General features: G+C 69.0%; 4 protein-coding genes across 4 annotated transcripts in view; 2 read left to right on the forward strand and 2 right to left on the reverse strand.

The window, feature by feature from the left end:
• Positions 1–6,030, reverse strand: part of EMIHUDRAFT_461647 (hypothetical protein) — a gene marked incomplete at its 5' end in the record, with an annotated part of 6,740 nt that extends 710 nt beyond the window's left edge. Inside the window, 9 exons of the mRNA XM_005767256.1 lie at positions 56–547; positions 704–862; positions 922–1,850; positions 2,536–2,985; positions 3,137–3,349; positions 3,588–3,605; positions 3,777–3,825; positions 4,466–4,490; positions 4,899–6,030. Of these exons, the coding sequence (XP_005767313.1) occupies positions 832–862; positions 922–1,850; positions 2,536–2,985; positions 3,137–3,349; positions 3,588–3,605; positions 3,777–3,825; positions 4,466–4,490; positions 4,899–6,030 (2,847 nt within the window). The 3' untranslated portion in view covers positions 56–547; positions 704–831. The remainder of the gene's footprint in view (positions 1–55; positions 548–703; positions 863–921; positions 1,851–2,535; positions 2,986–3,136; positions 3,350–3,587; positions 3,606–3,776; positions 3,826–4,465; positions 4,491–4,898) is intronic.
• A 262-nt stretch (positions 6,031–6,292) lies between these two features.
• Positions 6,293–6,964, forward strand: EMIHUDRAFT_96540 (hypothetical protein; the record flags this gene model as incomplete). Its single annotated transcript, XM_005767257.1, has 1 exon — positions 6,293–6,964. One exon carries the CDS (start codon positions 6,293–6,295, stop codon positions 6,962–6,964), a length of 672 nt encoding a protein of 223 aa, XP_005767314.1.
• Positions 6,965–7,154: 190 nt separating this feature from the next.
• EMIHUDRAFT_197506 (hypothetical protein) lies at positions 7,155–9,587 on the forward strand (the record flags this gene model as incomplete). Its single annotated transcript, XM_005767258.1, has 6 exons — positions 7,155–7,604; positions 7,890–8,057; positions 8,466–8,621; positions 8,766–8,825; positions 8,952–9,470; positions 9,579–9,587. The coding sequence occupies 6 exons, from the start codon at positions 7,155–7,157 to the stop codon at positions 9,585–9,587; spliced, it is 1,362 nt and encodes a 453-aa protein (XP_005767315.1).
• Positions 9,588–11,416: 1,829 nt separating this feature from the next.
• Positions 11,417–12,493, reverse strand: EMIHUDRAFT_197508 (hypothetical protein; the record flags this gene model as incomplete). The annotated part of the gene is made up of 3 exons (XM_005767259.1): positions 11,417–11,854; positions 12,002–12,100; positions 12,263–12,493. The coding sequence occupies 3 exons, from the start codon at positions 12,491–12,493 to the stop codon at positions 11,417–11,419; spliced, it is 768 nt and encodes a 255-aa protein (XP_005767316.1).
• Positions 12,494–14,332: the final 1,839 nt, after the last annotated feature.

Consider the following 14,332-nt stretch of genomic DNA (forward strand, 5'->3'; position numbering starts at 1 on the left):
GGTGGGCGGCTGGGGTGCGGGCACATGATAGAATTGGGGGGGGGAAGCGGGGCGCCTCTGCAGGTCGCACCGCAGACCGCACGCGCTCCTGGCGACCACGCTCAATCCCCGGCCGCGGCCCAGCCGCCGCCGCTGCGCGCTCCACCGCCGCCGTCTCGACTTCGGCCGCTGCGGCCTCGTCCTCGGCCGCCCCCGCCGCCCCCGCCGCCTCGCCCTCCTCCCCTCGCTCCCTCCCCCTCGCCGCGCCGCCTCTCCCGGCCGCCGCGACCCCCTCCCCCGCGTCGCCTCCGTGGCCATTGGCCGCGGTGGCGGCTGAGGCGCGCGAGGGAGGAGCCTCCCCCTCGGCACCGCTCCTCTGGGGCGGCGGCGGAGGAGAGCAGTGGCCGCAAGAGAGGGCACACGCGCCCTTCATGAAGCCGGCATTCTTGGTGCACTCACCAGAGATTGCCCAGTTGAGGCAGTTTGGGTGTGAGTCGCCGCAGCAGCCGGTGCAGCTCTGCACGCACGCGGCGCGCACGTCGCGCTGGCTGCACTCGCCGCGCTTTGCCTGCGCTCGGGCGGCGCGGGATGGGTCGGCGGGCGGCGTGTGCTTGCTCTCTCCTGCGGCGAGGGCTGCGTGGTGTATTGCGTGGTGTATGCGAGAGCTGCCGGGTGTATGCGGGACCGGGGGAGGTGGGAGAGCGGAGGGGCGGAGGGCAGGCACCTTCTCAGCGCAGTCCTCCTTGTCGTTTGCGCACCACTCTCCCTCGAGCTGCGCGGGCGGGCAAGCGGCGGCCGCCGCCGGCGAGTCGCGGGGGCACTGCTCTCGGTAGAAGGAGCAGAGGGCGCGGTTCAGCAGGGTGACCGTCTCGGCGCAGAGCGCCTGTTCGCGCAGGGCTGCGGTCGGGGGCTGCTGGCGGCACACAGGGGCGGGGGCGGCACAGAGGGCTTGCTGCCCGAGGGCGCGCCTGCCGTGGGCTTGGCTTGGAGGGCGGTCGGAAGAAGTGGCCCCCGCAGCTGGCGATGTCGAAGGCGGGGTAGTCGTACTTGGTGAAGTGGTACGACTCGACGTGGCAGTGGAGTCCGTAGTGGATGATGGCTGGCCCGCCCTCTGCGTACGGCGCGGCGCGGCCGAAATCCGAGTACTGGACGACCCCGTGCTTGAGCTGCGTCGGTATGCGCGCCTCGGCCGCCGCCAGGACGTAGCCGTACATCTCCGCGATCCATGGCGCCTCGCCCCGGCTCACGTACGAGTCGCCCAGCGAGATGTCCTTCGAGACCCACTCGCCCCCGCCCTCGCGCGGACCCCGCACCGGAGCGCCGTCCGCGCCGAGCGTGCGCCAGTACCGCCGCGGGTCGCCGCGGATTGCGCCGCACCAGTGCAGCCAGCGCGGGGCGATGGTGGCGAGGTCGTCACGGTGAAAGATGTGCCACCAGCCGGCAGACTTTGCGAGCGGCGCCAGCTCTTCCGCAATGTACTGCTGGGGCAGTTTCGCGCGGATGCCCGTGTTGAGGTAGCTTGCGTCCTCGGAGAGCACCAGGCCGCGCCGTGCGCCGAGTGCGACCGGGTCGATCGCTCCGCGTAGCAGCATGTCGGCGTCGATGAAGAGGACAAACTCCTCGGCGGGCGGCGACTCCTTTATCCAGTGCATCACCGCCGCGGGCTTGTTGTACGAGCCCGAGCTCTCGTTGTTGTAGTTGTAGGCATAGTTTGGGTGCACGAACGTCGGTCCCATCTTGAGGCTGCTGGCCGGATAGGCATCGAATTGCTGCTTTGAGCACGCGAGCAGCCGCGTGATTGGCCCGGGCATCCCACTCGTCCGATGCGTGTAATAGACCCCGGCGCTTTTCCAGTCAAAGTACGTCGTGCACTCCGCACAAAACACGGTGTGCAACTCATTGCGCGCAGCCATGGCGCCGACTTTTCGCTGAACTTGGCCGAGTTACGTCTCACACCACTTGCCGGAGTCTGGTGTTTGTTGAGGGTCGACCGTGCACTCGAGTCCGCGCCGTCTTGGCGCGGCGCTTTTCTTTTTTCTCGCAGTGTTACATCTCTCCGGCCACCCACATCCCTGTACACTGCGGCCCGCCTCTCGTACCCGTGTGTGCGTCTTGCACTGAGTCTGACAAACAAACAACTCTGATCTCTGAGTCTGAGAGGGTCGGCGTTGTCCGTTGTGCGTTGAGAAAACACTTGATCCTGCATGGTCCATGGAAGTCGCCTGCTCTCATCCCAAGAGCAAAAACGCGATGCATCATGCAACCTCCCACAACGCGGCCGGCGTCTGCGAGTCCCGGAGCGGGGCGGGAACCGGGAGAAGCGCGCGGGGCTCCGCTGACGCTTGACCTTGACGCTTGAGGCTTTGGAAAGGCTTACCGAAAGGCGTCCACAACAGCGGCAAAGTGGCACTGCCGGTGTGTGTGTTGTGAGACACGCCCAATCGATCTCGTAAATAAATGAAAAGGTCAAGCTCTGGCGAGATGGATAGTGGGACGCGCGTGCCCCCGCCCTGCACGCTTTTGCGCCGAGCGTGCGCGCGCCTGGTCCTCCTCGACCGTGAGAGCCGTGGCCGCGCAGAGCGCGGCGCAGGGCAGCCAGAAGAGCATCGCGAGCGAGAAGGCGCGCTCTCGCCCGCGCTGCGCCACGAGTGTCGCGATGAGGAAGGGTCCGGCGCCCTTGCCCACGTCGTCGGAGAGGGTGAAGGCGGCGAAGGCGACGCCGCGCTGCTCGCTGCGAGTCACGTTGACCATCGTCGAGCGCACGTTCGGGCCGGTCTGCGTGGCGAGGAAGCCTCCTGCCGCCGCGCATGCCGCGCTGGGCCAGAAGCCCCACTCGCCTCGCGACGCGATCAGCGCCCACATCGGAAGGACGCCGAGCGAGCCAGCGGCGAGCATCAGCAGCGGGGGCAGGCGAGCAGAGGCGTTGTATAGCCTCTGGCCTGCCTCTCCGCCGACGAGCGTGCCGCCCATGCCTCCGGCGGAGAAGGCGGTCATGACGAGGGTGGCCTGGGGTAAGGGGGAGGGGGGTGAGGGTGAGGGTGAGGGTGAGGGTGAGGGTGAGGGCGAGGGGGAGGGCGAGGGGGAGGGCGAGGGGGAGAGTGAGGCGGTCATGACGGACAAGCCCAATACGAATGATTACTCATCACATCGAGATGACAATAGCGGCCTGCTGGACGGGCAAGCCATGCTCCGCGTGCAGGAAGTCGGGCAGGAAGGCCGAGATGACGCCCCACGGGATGCAGCCGGGCACGCCTTGCAGCAGCAGCAGCCACACCGTCGGTATCCGAAGCAAGTCGCCCCAGCGGGTTGGCGGCGTCGGCGGGCAAGACTGGGCCGCGCTGCCCGCGGAGGCTGCTGAGGAGTCCGGCTCCTGGTCGTCCGACAAGGGTACGGGTCAGGGCTCCGGTCATTGGTTAGGGTCATGGTCATGGTCATGGTCAGAGAAGCTGCGGCTCCTGGTCGTCCGAGCCGCCGTCCCCGCCCTCGAGGCCGTCAAGGAAGCGATCGCTCTCCTGATGGATGAACCCAGAACACGACTCGGAGAGACATCCCGCTGTCGGGTTCGCGGGTGCACACTCCCCCGGCCCTCTCCTCCTCGCGCGTGGCACCGTGGCGGCGGCCCACGCCTGCTCTCGAGTGAGCCGATATGGGGCGAGACGTGGCGAGGTATGACGAGGTATGGCGAGGCGGCGGCCACGCCTACTCTCGAGTGAGCCGATGCACTGGAGGAGTCCATGCGTCGCCGGTGGCGCCTCCTGGCTGTGGGCGTGGCGGATGGGGCCTGCGCGGCCTCGCACCGGCTCCGGCAGCAGCCGCCGCACGCTCGCAGCGAGGAGCAGCATCAGCCTACGTATGGCGAATGCGCCAACCTCGGGGCGGGACTGCGGTATCGTGCAGTGTATTCAGAGCCTCGCGTGAGTCCGTCCTCTCGAGGCCTGGCTGGAGCACAAAAGTACGCACCTTAAGGTATTCGGCTTCTACGACCACCAGCCCGCCGACCGGCACGAAGGGAGCGCGCCAGCCGAGCCGCGGCCCCAGCTAACCCGCCCTCCCCCCACCCGCACGGGTTAGCGCTGGGTGGTAGTGCCGGGTTAATGGTAACCCCCATTCTGACCCGAGCTGACCCGTGACGGGGTTAGTGAGCACAACGGTCTAACCGCCGCGCTAACCCGCGCTTACCGAAGGACTCACAGGGGGCAAACCACCCCGCTCCCCGGCCGAACTTCAGAGACAGAGTGGCGGTGCTCCTCAAATAACCGGTCGATGCTGTGGAGGGGACATGTGCGCTGATGACGTCCTGGGGCCCGATTGGAAAGCGGCCGTCTGCGCGGTCATTATAAGGCTCGCGCCCCGGCCCGGTTGGACACTATGCTCTATATATGGGTACCCCCTAGAAGTACTCCTGTGGCTGTGCGCACTGGCACTAACGTCCCAGTGTTGTGTGAAAAAATAAATCTGTAGATCACAAGTAACAACTGCTCTCCACTGCGTCAGCTGTGTATCGCGCGCACCTTGCCGGGGTGGTGGTGGTGGGGGGGGGGGGGGGTGGAGGCGGAAAAGAGGAACCTCGGCTATGTCTATGGGGTCGCTCCTGCGTGTGTGTGCGACGTTGGTGCTGTGCTCTTCAAAGGCGGCCTTCGTGGCATGCCGGCCCGCACGCGAGCCGGCGCCGCGCGCCTCGATATCGTGTCGATAGCAGCGACAGCTGGAGCGCCTTTCGCACAATATCTTCCGCCGGGTCTGCCGGGTCGTTCCTGCCGCTGAATTAGAGCGCTTGTGGCACAGCTTGCAGATAATGCAGTTCTATGCGTTTCGCCGCTGGTCTGTGGCCACGGCTCACGGCCCACGAGTCGCACCTTTCCTTCCCTACGCCTCGAGGCAGCTCGCTGGCTGCACGTCGTCTGCCGAGCCGTGCGCACGCTTGCACGAGAAGTGCCCCGTACCTCCGGAGGCAGGCGCAATATTCACGTGACGCAGCGTCAGGCGCCGACAGGGGGAGGCCTTGCTGCAGGTGAAGCTGCCCGTCTCCGCGCTCGCGCTGGTGCCCGAGACGCGTACAAAGAGAACGTCCGACACGTTGACTGCCATGTTGCTCTCTGGGCACGGGAAGGGCTTCTGGTTTGGCGGGCAGTACTCTGCGTTGATTACAATCGGATGCTGAACTTCCTCCATCCAGATGCGTTGGAACACGATCTGCGAGACCCGGCCGAGGTTGTTCGGGTACATCTTGATGCGGCAGCCATTGTCCGAGCGGTAGAAGCGAACGTCCTCGACGGTCACGTTGGTGACGACGCCCGTGCGCACGGAGCCGATGCTCACGCCGTGCCCGCCCACGCACGTCATGTTGCGCACAACGAGCGAGCCGCCGAACGCTCTGAGCGTAGGCCAGGGGCCAGGCTCCGGCGGCGGCGTGCTCGTCGACGTGATGGCTGTCACGCAGTCGTCGCCATTCGAGATGTGCGAGTCGGCGACGAGCTGATCGGAGCCTCCGCCAAAGTTGATGCCGTCCGTGTTGGGCGAATCGTGGGGTGCTTCAACCCGCAGGCCGAGCACGCGCACGCGCGAGCAGTTGTCAAACATGAGGTTGTGATTGGGCGAGTTGAGCAGGCGGATGCCCGACACGACCACTCCGGTCGAGTGCTCGATGCGCAGCAGGTATGGCCGCCACTTGGAGTCATTGCGCACGGGCCTCTGCCCCGCCCACCAATCGGCACCCTGCCCGTCAATCGTGCCGCTGCCGCGCAGCGTCAGGCTGGATGCGCCGCTCGTCCACACGAATGCACGCACGCCTTCCCAGCCAGCCGGGACCCACCAAGCCATCGGCGCGGCCACGATGGTGCCATCCAGCTCGACGGTGGAGCCGTCGGACAGGGAGAAGGGGCCAGTGAGGAAGGTGCCGTTTGCAAACCGCAGCGTGCACCCACCGCCGCACGAGGCGGCTGCGGCGCGCACCGCCCGCGTGTCATTCGCCATGCCGTCCGCGACGGCGCCGTGCTGCTGTGGCGTGACGACTCGGTGCGCGAGGATAGCGACTGCAAAAGACACAACCATTCTTTGCAAGCGTATGTGCCCGCGGTCCGCTGCAAAACGCGCGCGTGTAGAAAAGTTCGCTTTTTCGCGTCAGAAAAGTTAGTGGGGACAGGCTCTTTTCTCTCCCTTTTCTGTGAGATCTTCCTAATGGAAAAAAATCTTTGCGCGGCCCGCCGTTTTTGGTGGCATGGCGTTTTGTCTCTCGCTGCTTCTGCCGACGCTGCGGCTAGATGCTGGCATTGACTGCCGTGAGCCGCGCAACGCTTGCGGACGCCGCATCGTGATGCTGGCCGCGCCCGCGCCGGCTGTCGCCGACAGCTTTATCGCCGAGAGGCGCGGCAACCTCGCCCTGCTGGACGAGCCGCGAATGCTGGACGCGCAGAATTTTCCGATCGCGCCGGACGATCTTATCGCTAAAGCCAAAGATTTTATCGCAGCTGATTACGGCGCGGAGGACCCCGGGATGCTCGCGGACGCGTTTTCCTTTGTCGGCCCGTTTATCGGCCCGCTCAGCAAGCAGCAATACATCGACGCGCTCGGTGGCAAGTTTAACCCTGCCGATGGCTTTCCCGACCTGATCGGTCGGCAGTTTGGCTTTTCGGCCGACCCGATCGAGCCCGGCCGCGTGTGGTGGGTCTCGCGCCCCGTCGGGACCTTTTCGCGGCCGTTTTTCGGCGCAGAGCCCGACGGCCGACGCATCGAGACGCCGCCTCAGGCGATGGGATGCGTCTTTGACGCGGCTGGCAAGGTGACGCGCATCAACGTCGGTGCGGTGATCGACCGCACGCAAGGCAACACCGCTGGCCTGGGCGGCCTGTTTGGCTTTCTGTGGTTCGTGGGCAAGGCGCCGCCCGCACCCGAGTACCAGCCCTTCAAGAAGTCGTGGCAGTTTGAGCTGCTGGAGAAGCTGGGGCCGCTGCTGACGAAGCTGCAGGCTGCCGCGCCGCAGAAGTAAGGAGAGGGAGGAGTGGGTTGTGAAAAAGAAAGACAGAAAACGGACAACCCAAAGGAGGGAGGAGAACGGCACGCCGCCACCACACAGGGATTTTAAGGAGAGGCGTGTGCACAATGTTAAAAAGCTATGATTTCTTCCGAAAACCGGCGGAGGGGAGCCCTTCCAGTGGTTTCGATTTGGCGCTCTCGGCATGAACACGCTCACGGCGCTGCAGGCGCTCCCGCTGCCTTCAGCATCACGCGCTCCAGCGCCTCGAATGGCCTCGCCTCGCGACGAGCTGCTCAAAGAGCTTCAGAACTTCGAGCGCAGCAACCAGCGGCGAGCTTTTCTCAACGGCCTCGCCGCCACGTCCGTTACTCTCTTTGTGGGTGGGTTGAGTTTCGGGACGGGCGGGCTGGCCTCCAAAAGGCTGGAGGAGGGCGTGCGCGAACCGCCGCCCTTCGTCGACGTCACGGACGGGAAGCAGGATATGAACAGGGTGCCGGCCGTCGCCGAAAATGTCGCGGGCACCGAGGTCCCGCCTCCAGCGCCACCACCGGTCCAGGCGCCAGCGTCGCTCCAGGCATCGGTCGGCGGGGGACTGGGCATGCCGCTGGCACCAGTCGGAGCGGTGGCGGTCGCCGCTGCGGCTGCGTTTGCTGTCAGACCGAATCCGCCGGCCGGCTCGACGGCGACGACGCCGTCAGCAGCAGCAGCGCAGCTCAAACCACTCGCACCACCGCCCCCGCCGGGGCAGACCACCGACGCCGCCGCGCGCCCTGCCGCCGCGGCTGCACTCGCCACGCCCGCCGCCACCACGCCCGAGGCGGGCAACTCTCCCGCTGTGCCGACGTCGGAGCTGCGGGCGGCCGTGCGCATCGCCGCGCTCAAGGCCGACGGCGCCGCCGCTCTCGCGCGGAGGGCCGAGCGGGCTGCCGCACTGGAGGAGAGGCGGCAGCGGCTGAGCGCTGCAGTCGAGGCGGAGGAGGCGCAGCTGAGCCTCGCGGAGGGGTCGGTGAGCGGCGGGGAGGAGGCGGACGCAGGCGCCATCTCGCCAGCTTTGACGGTGGACCCGACGGCGGCAGGGCTGGCGGCGGGGAGCAGGCAGAGGTGGGTAGACGGCGAGCTTGTCACGACTACAGAGGCGCCTCTGGCCCCGCCGCCGCCGCCGGAGGACACGCCGCTGCCAATCACCGAGCCGCTGGAGCAAAAGGCGCGACGCGAAGGGGCCGAGGCGGCGGCGGCGGAGGTGGCGGAGGTGGCGGCGGAGGAGGTGGCGGCAGCGGTCGGCGAGGCGGAGGTGGGGGAGGGGGGGGCTGGGAGAGAGGCTGAGGGGGAGGCTGTGAGGGCGCCCATGCGCCTCCTGGTGGTGGGCGAGGTTGGCGACGGCAAGAGCACTCTCATCAACGCCTTGCGCGACGAGGAGCGGAGCAGCTGCGCCGAGGCGGGCAAGGCGGGCAAGTGGCCACCGCTTGAGTCCGCAGGCGTGGCGGGGCTTGACGCGAGGGGTGTCCGAGGCTAGGCGGCCCGTGGCGTGACCAAGCAGGTCCGGGAGTACGTCGGCACGCCGGTGGGCGGGCGCGAGGTACTGTACCTCGACACGCCTGGCATCGGAGACATCGACGTGCCGCTGCAGAAGCTGTTCGCTCTCTTCGAGCAGCGACTCGCCGGCGCAGAGGTCGACACGCACGCAGACACGCACGCGCACACTGTGAATGCCTTTGGGCGCCCGCCCCTCCCTCACCGGAGCCGGAGGTGCCGGGGCGGTCGTCCCTCTGCCCCTCACCCGCGCGTGAGACGCCGACACCCGCCTCCGGCCCAGGTCGACGGCGTGCTCGTCACCACGCCCGTGTCGGACGCGCGAGTCAAGCTCGGCGCTCAGGTGCAAGGGCGACCCGACTGCCGCCCCGCCCTTCCGCCGCCTCGCCGACGCCCCCCTCCCGCCAGCACGCCGCGCCTCTCGTGTGCCCGTGCTTCACCCCCCCCACCCCCCCCCTTCCCTCGCCAGGTCGTCAAGTTCCTCGTCGAGAACGGGTTCGTCGGCGGCGCGGAGAAGTGGGCCAGCGTCGTCTTAGTCGGGACAAAGAACGACAAGGCGGACGAGGAGGACCGGCACTGCTTCCGCAGCCAGGTCGTGCCTGAGCTCTTCTCAGCCGCGCAAGGCGCGACAGGCAGCTACGCGCTGGTCGGGCGGGATGACTACTCGCAGCTGATCGATCGCATCGCGCGCCTGCCGAGCGGGACCCTCTCGTACCGCCGCCCGTCGAGCAGGGCCATCCAGGCGGAGCTGCTGCCGCTGGTGGGGGGCGACGACTTCATCATCGAAGAGCTGCCGCCGCCGCCGACGAGGCAGCCGAGCGTGCCGGCCGGGCAGGACCCGCGCAGGTGGGGCTTCCTGCCGCCGCCGCAGTGGCCGACGTGGGCGGCGCCGCGGCAGCCCGCCTGGCTGCCCACCCCGCTCGCGAGCGTGACGCCCGAGGAGCGGCGCACCGCCCGCGCCGAGCGATCCGCCTCTCACCGCGCAGCGGTGAGGCGGGAGTCGGTCTCCCCCTCCTCGTCGTCTGCCGCCGCGTCCTCCTCCCTCCCCTCCTCCGCCACCTCGGCTTGGTCAGGGCGCGTGGTCCCAACCAACAAGCAGGAGTAGAGCTACTTGTAGAGCGGTTGCGCATGCTGGGCTGTCTCCGCTCTCTCCCCTTTGTCTCTCCTTGTTGGTAGACTCTGCGTGCGCGCCGCGCGCCGACATGCCACTCGCCGTGGTGCGAGGTCGAATCTCTCGCAAGCCGGATGTTTTCTTGCGCGATCCACTATATGCAAAAAAACATGAAACAAACACCTCTTATAGTGTTTTGGATATCTGTTTACTGTTTTTGCTCTAGTTTTGTCTCTCCTTGTGTGCATGTTGAGAACACGAAACCGCTTGGCATTTATGTACCCTGTGTGTACTTCGAGTGTGTACTCAGCCTGTGTATGTAAAAGAGGGGAATGCAGTGTCGAGAGGACAGGGAGCGGAGGGACGTGTCCGAGTGGTGGTGGTGGTGGGGGGGACTTTGTCCGAGGGGGGGGACGCCTTAGAGGTTGGACGGCCCAATGGTGGATGGGCGGTCTCGAATCACGGTCACGTCGGCGAGGACAGCGACGGCGTCGTTGGTGGAGCGCAGGGGCGAGGGCGTCGACCGACGGGCGGCGCATCAGGGACCCCTCGCTGGCGAGCGGCTGTGGCGCGGGAGGTCACGAAACGACGGGTCGAACGACGGGTCGAGCCCCCCCCCTCTGCCGGTCGAGGCCGCGGTCGAGACGGTGAGCGAGGACCTGGTCGAGGACGCGCTGATGAGCCACCTGATTGGCCCCCCCCGCCCGGGCAGTCGGGGGCTGGCGCCCGCTCGTTCACTGCCTTTAGAGCCCCTTAGCTGTCTCAGGTGTGCGGGCGTGCTTCGGTCGGCGTACTGGAGGTGACCTTCTTGTTTCTTATCAACCTATCTGTGAATGCAGGTATTGTTGGCAAGTCAGTCAGGACACAGAGCTCACACCAATCTTCAATTATTTTTTCTGGGCGGGCGGTTTGGAGAGAGAGAGAGAGAGAGTTGCGGTTTGGTGGGTGGGGGTGGTGTGCCCAGCGTGCCCCTTTGAGAGCGCATCGCCGACGCCGCCTGCCACGCCGACCCCCTCTCCCGCCATCCCTTCAGGAAACTTTTCGACGTGGTTGGCCTATCAGCTAGATCCGAACGACACCCCGTTCTTCATGGTCCAGTCGCTGTACGGCCGCGAGTACTTTCCCAACGGGGGCGCCTACCTCCAGCGATTTGCGTTGACCGGGAGCATCTACGGCGGGCCTCCAGCTCTTGAGCTTATCGAGCTCGACGCAAAGGGCGACCGGGTCTTTGCCAAGATCCACGTCACGGCTCCCGCAGGCTTCGAGTGGGACGTCTACCCGATCATCGATATGGACCCGAACCCCGGACTCACCTTCAAGTTCACCGCGCTCGATCTATACTCTGAAGGAGGAAAGCAAAAACACGCCGACCTCGCCGCGTACGAGGCGATCGGCTACACGGCGCCGCCACTGCCGCCGCTACCCGCGCCCTTTTGCACCTACCCATTTTCGAGTTGTGCGTTTGGTGTGCCGAGCAACACCGCTGCCGAGCTCCTCATCATCGGACATCGCGCGGCACCGGCGTGCGTTCCCAGCGGGCGCAGAGGGAGAGTCGGCGCGGGGCGGGGGGGAGATTCAGGTGGGGGCTGGGGGAGGGGGGGTTCTGAGCTCTGCCCGCCCTCGCTTATGTGTGTGTGTGTGTGTCTCACAGTAAGAGAGCTGTGTCCGTTTTCATTTAAATTAGCAATCGGTTTTCCGACGTCGACGGCTCTGAGATGCCCTATGGAGGCAATACAAAAAATACGTCCAAATTGACAAACAAAAGACACGCTTTCTCCGACTGCAGACCGCGGCTAATAGCACGCTCTCTCCAGTGAGCCCACTCACAGCACGCTCTCTCCAGTGCGCACACGCTCTCGCCTGGCCAGCCTCGCGTCTCTCCTCCACACCAGCCACGCGATGAGCAGCCCCCGGCCCGCTCTTCGCGCCTCGTGCTGCGCCCCCAGCGCCGCGAGTCGCCCCGCCTCCCGCGTTAACGCCGCCCAGCCCGCGCGCAACGCGCACGCCCTCTGCGCCGCCGCGGACTCCGCCCGCGCGTCGGGCGAGGACAGGCCCTCGTCGTCGTCAAACGCCTGCGCGAGGAGCCGGTCGAGGGCCGCGCCGTCGCCGGCCGCGCCGCTCTCGCTTTCCGAGCTGCGTGTCGACGCGGGCTCGTTGGCCCCCTCCTCCTCCTCGCCAAAGTACGAGCGCCGCCAAGAGCTCCGTCGCTCCGCCGCCGCCTGCGCCACTGCCGCAATGTCCTCCGACTCCTCCGCCTCGGCCTCGTCCGCCCCCCGTGTATCGAAAGAGTGCGAGAGGCTGCCGGCGGGCGGGGCGGGCGGCTCGCTCGGCGACGGGTTTGGTGGCGGAGCGGCCGCCGCCAAGATGGAGCGCAGCGCGGCGTCCTGCTGGCCTGCGAGCGAGTCCACCTCGCGCCGGTACGCCTCCTCCGCCGGCGGCGGCTGGTGCGCGCCGACCCGCGCCCCAATCATGGCCGCTTCGGCACCAAAGAGGTGCGCGTGCAGCTCCTGGTCAGAGGCGCGCCGCGTCAGCACGCGCGGCGGGGCGCGCGCGGAGGCGGCGGCGGCGGCGGCGGCGGCGGAGGCGGAGGCGGCGGCGGCGGAAGCGGCGGAGGCGGCGGCGGCGGAAGCGGCAGTGCCGGGCGCGAGCGCGCAGATGTTGGTGGCGACGACGGCGACGCCGTGGTTGAAGTCGGTCAGCCCGTCGGTGAGGAGGCCGGCGCCCTTCAGCCGGCCGGCCGCATCCGGCTCGCCCTCCACGCAGAATGCGACAATCGTCGATCCGGCCGCCACTGCCACGACCATCACGGACTCCTGCGCGACGCCGAGCGAGGCCGAGACGTCGCGCCGGAAGGCGGCGTCGAACGACGCGCGCGCGCGCGCCACTGTCGCGTAGTCCATGGCGAGGGTGACTAGCACCTCGCTCGCCGCTCCGCCGCCGCCCCCCTTGCCTGCCGCCGCGTCGCCCGTCGCCGCCGCCCTCGCGGCAGCCGGGGCGATGGAGCAGCTGCGCGGGGCGACGGACGCCGCCGCGAGCGACGGCGGCGACGGCGGCGACGGCGGCGACGGCGGCGGCGGCGAGAGCTCGTTGACCATCGGACGGAGCGTCTCCTCGGCCGCGCGCAGCCACGCCGGGGTCTCGCTGCTCACAAGCGGAGGCGGGGACGCGTCTGCACCGGCGGCGGCGGCGGCCGCCCACGCCTCCGCAGCAGGCGCGGCGGTAGCACGAGGGAGGGGGGGCGCCTGCTGCGCTAGCAGCGCCGCCGCCTCGCGCTCCGCCGAGACAACCCGCTTGGCCAGCTCCTCGGCCGCTGCACGCTCGGCGGCCGCGGCACGCTCGGCTTCCTGCGCCGCCACCGCGGCCTGCCCCGCGAGCTGTCGCCGCGCCTCGGCGGCTTGTTGCGCCGCCTCCGCCGCGGCGCGCGCCGCGCCCTCGGCGGCCGCCGCCGCCTCCGCCGCCGTCGCCTCGGCAGCAAAGCGCGCCGCCGCCTTGCCCGCCTCCTCCATCGCCGCCTCCGCCGCCCTCGCCTCCTCAACCTCGCTCGGCGTGCGAGCATTCTCGGGCGCCACGCTCCACGCCTGCAGCGCGGCCGCGGCCGCGGCCGCCTCCACAGCCTCCCCCTCCGCCGCCACCGCCAGCTCGGCTGCGCGTCGGGCCGCCTCTGCTGCCTCCGCCACCGCCTGCGCAGGTGGGGACGGGAGGGCGGCGAGTGAGCAAACTGCAAGGGCCGAGGGGGAGGCGGCTTTGCCCTCCCTGCACGCACCTTGCTCGCGTCCTCGAGCTCCGCCTCCGCCTCAGCCTCCGCCGCCGTCCGCGCCGCCTCAGATGCCATCGCCTCCTCGGCCGCCCGCCGCGCCGCCTCCGCCACTTGCGCTTGCGCCTCCGCCTGTCGCGTCGCCGCCTCGGCGACCGCCCGCGCCGCCTCCTCGGCTGAGGCGCGATCGGCTGCCGCGTTACGCTCCTCCTCTGCGCGCTCCGTCGCCGCAGCCTCGAGTGCAGCGGCCGCCGCGGCGGCACGCCGCGACTCAGCGACCGCCTCGGCCGCCCTCGCCGCCTCTGCCCTCCGCGCCGCCTCCGCCGCCTCTCGCTCCGCCGCCGCCGCCTCGGCCGCCTCGACGGCGGCCGCGGCGCGCCGCGACTGGACAGCAGCCTCGGCCGCCCGGGCAGCCTCCGCCGCCCTCGCCTCCTCCGCCTCTCGCAGCGCAGCCTCGGCCGCGTACCGCGCCTCGGCTGCCTCTGTCGCCGCGGCCGCCGCCTCGCCCCGCGCCACCTCCGCCGCCCCCTCCGCCGCAGCAACCTCCGACGCTGCACGGGCGACCGCCGCTGCCGACGCGCCCTCTGCTGCCGCCACCGCAGCGCGGGCAGTACTGGCGGCCTCCTCGGCGGCCTCTGCTCGAGCGATGGCGCCCCGGGCAATCGCCGCCTCCGCCTCCGCCGCCGCTTCCGCCTCCGCCGCCGCCGCCGCCTCGCACTCTTGACGCGCGGCCGTTGCAGCCGCCAGCTGCTCTGCCCTCGCCGCACGCTCCGCCGCGTCGGCGGCCTCACGTTCCGCCGCCAGCCTCGCCCGGGCTTCCTCCGCCGCGCGCTTCTCGGCCTGCCTCCGCGCCGCAGCCTCGACCTCGAGCCTGGCAACCATGGCCGCCTCGGCCGCCTCGCGTAAAGCTGCCTTCTCCTCCGCCGCCTGCACCGCCGCCGCCGCGACGTCGCGTTGCGCGGCCGCCCCCGCCCTCTGCCTCTCG

Source organism: Emiliania huxleyi, assembly GCF_000372725.1.
Source record: "Emiliania huxleyi CCMP1516 unplaced genomic scaffold EMIHUscaffold_5, whole genome shotgun sequence".
NCBI classification, from domain to species: Eukaryota; Haptophyta; order Isochrysidales; family Noelaerhabdaceae; genus Emiliania; species Emiliania huxleyi.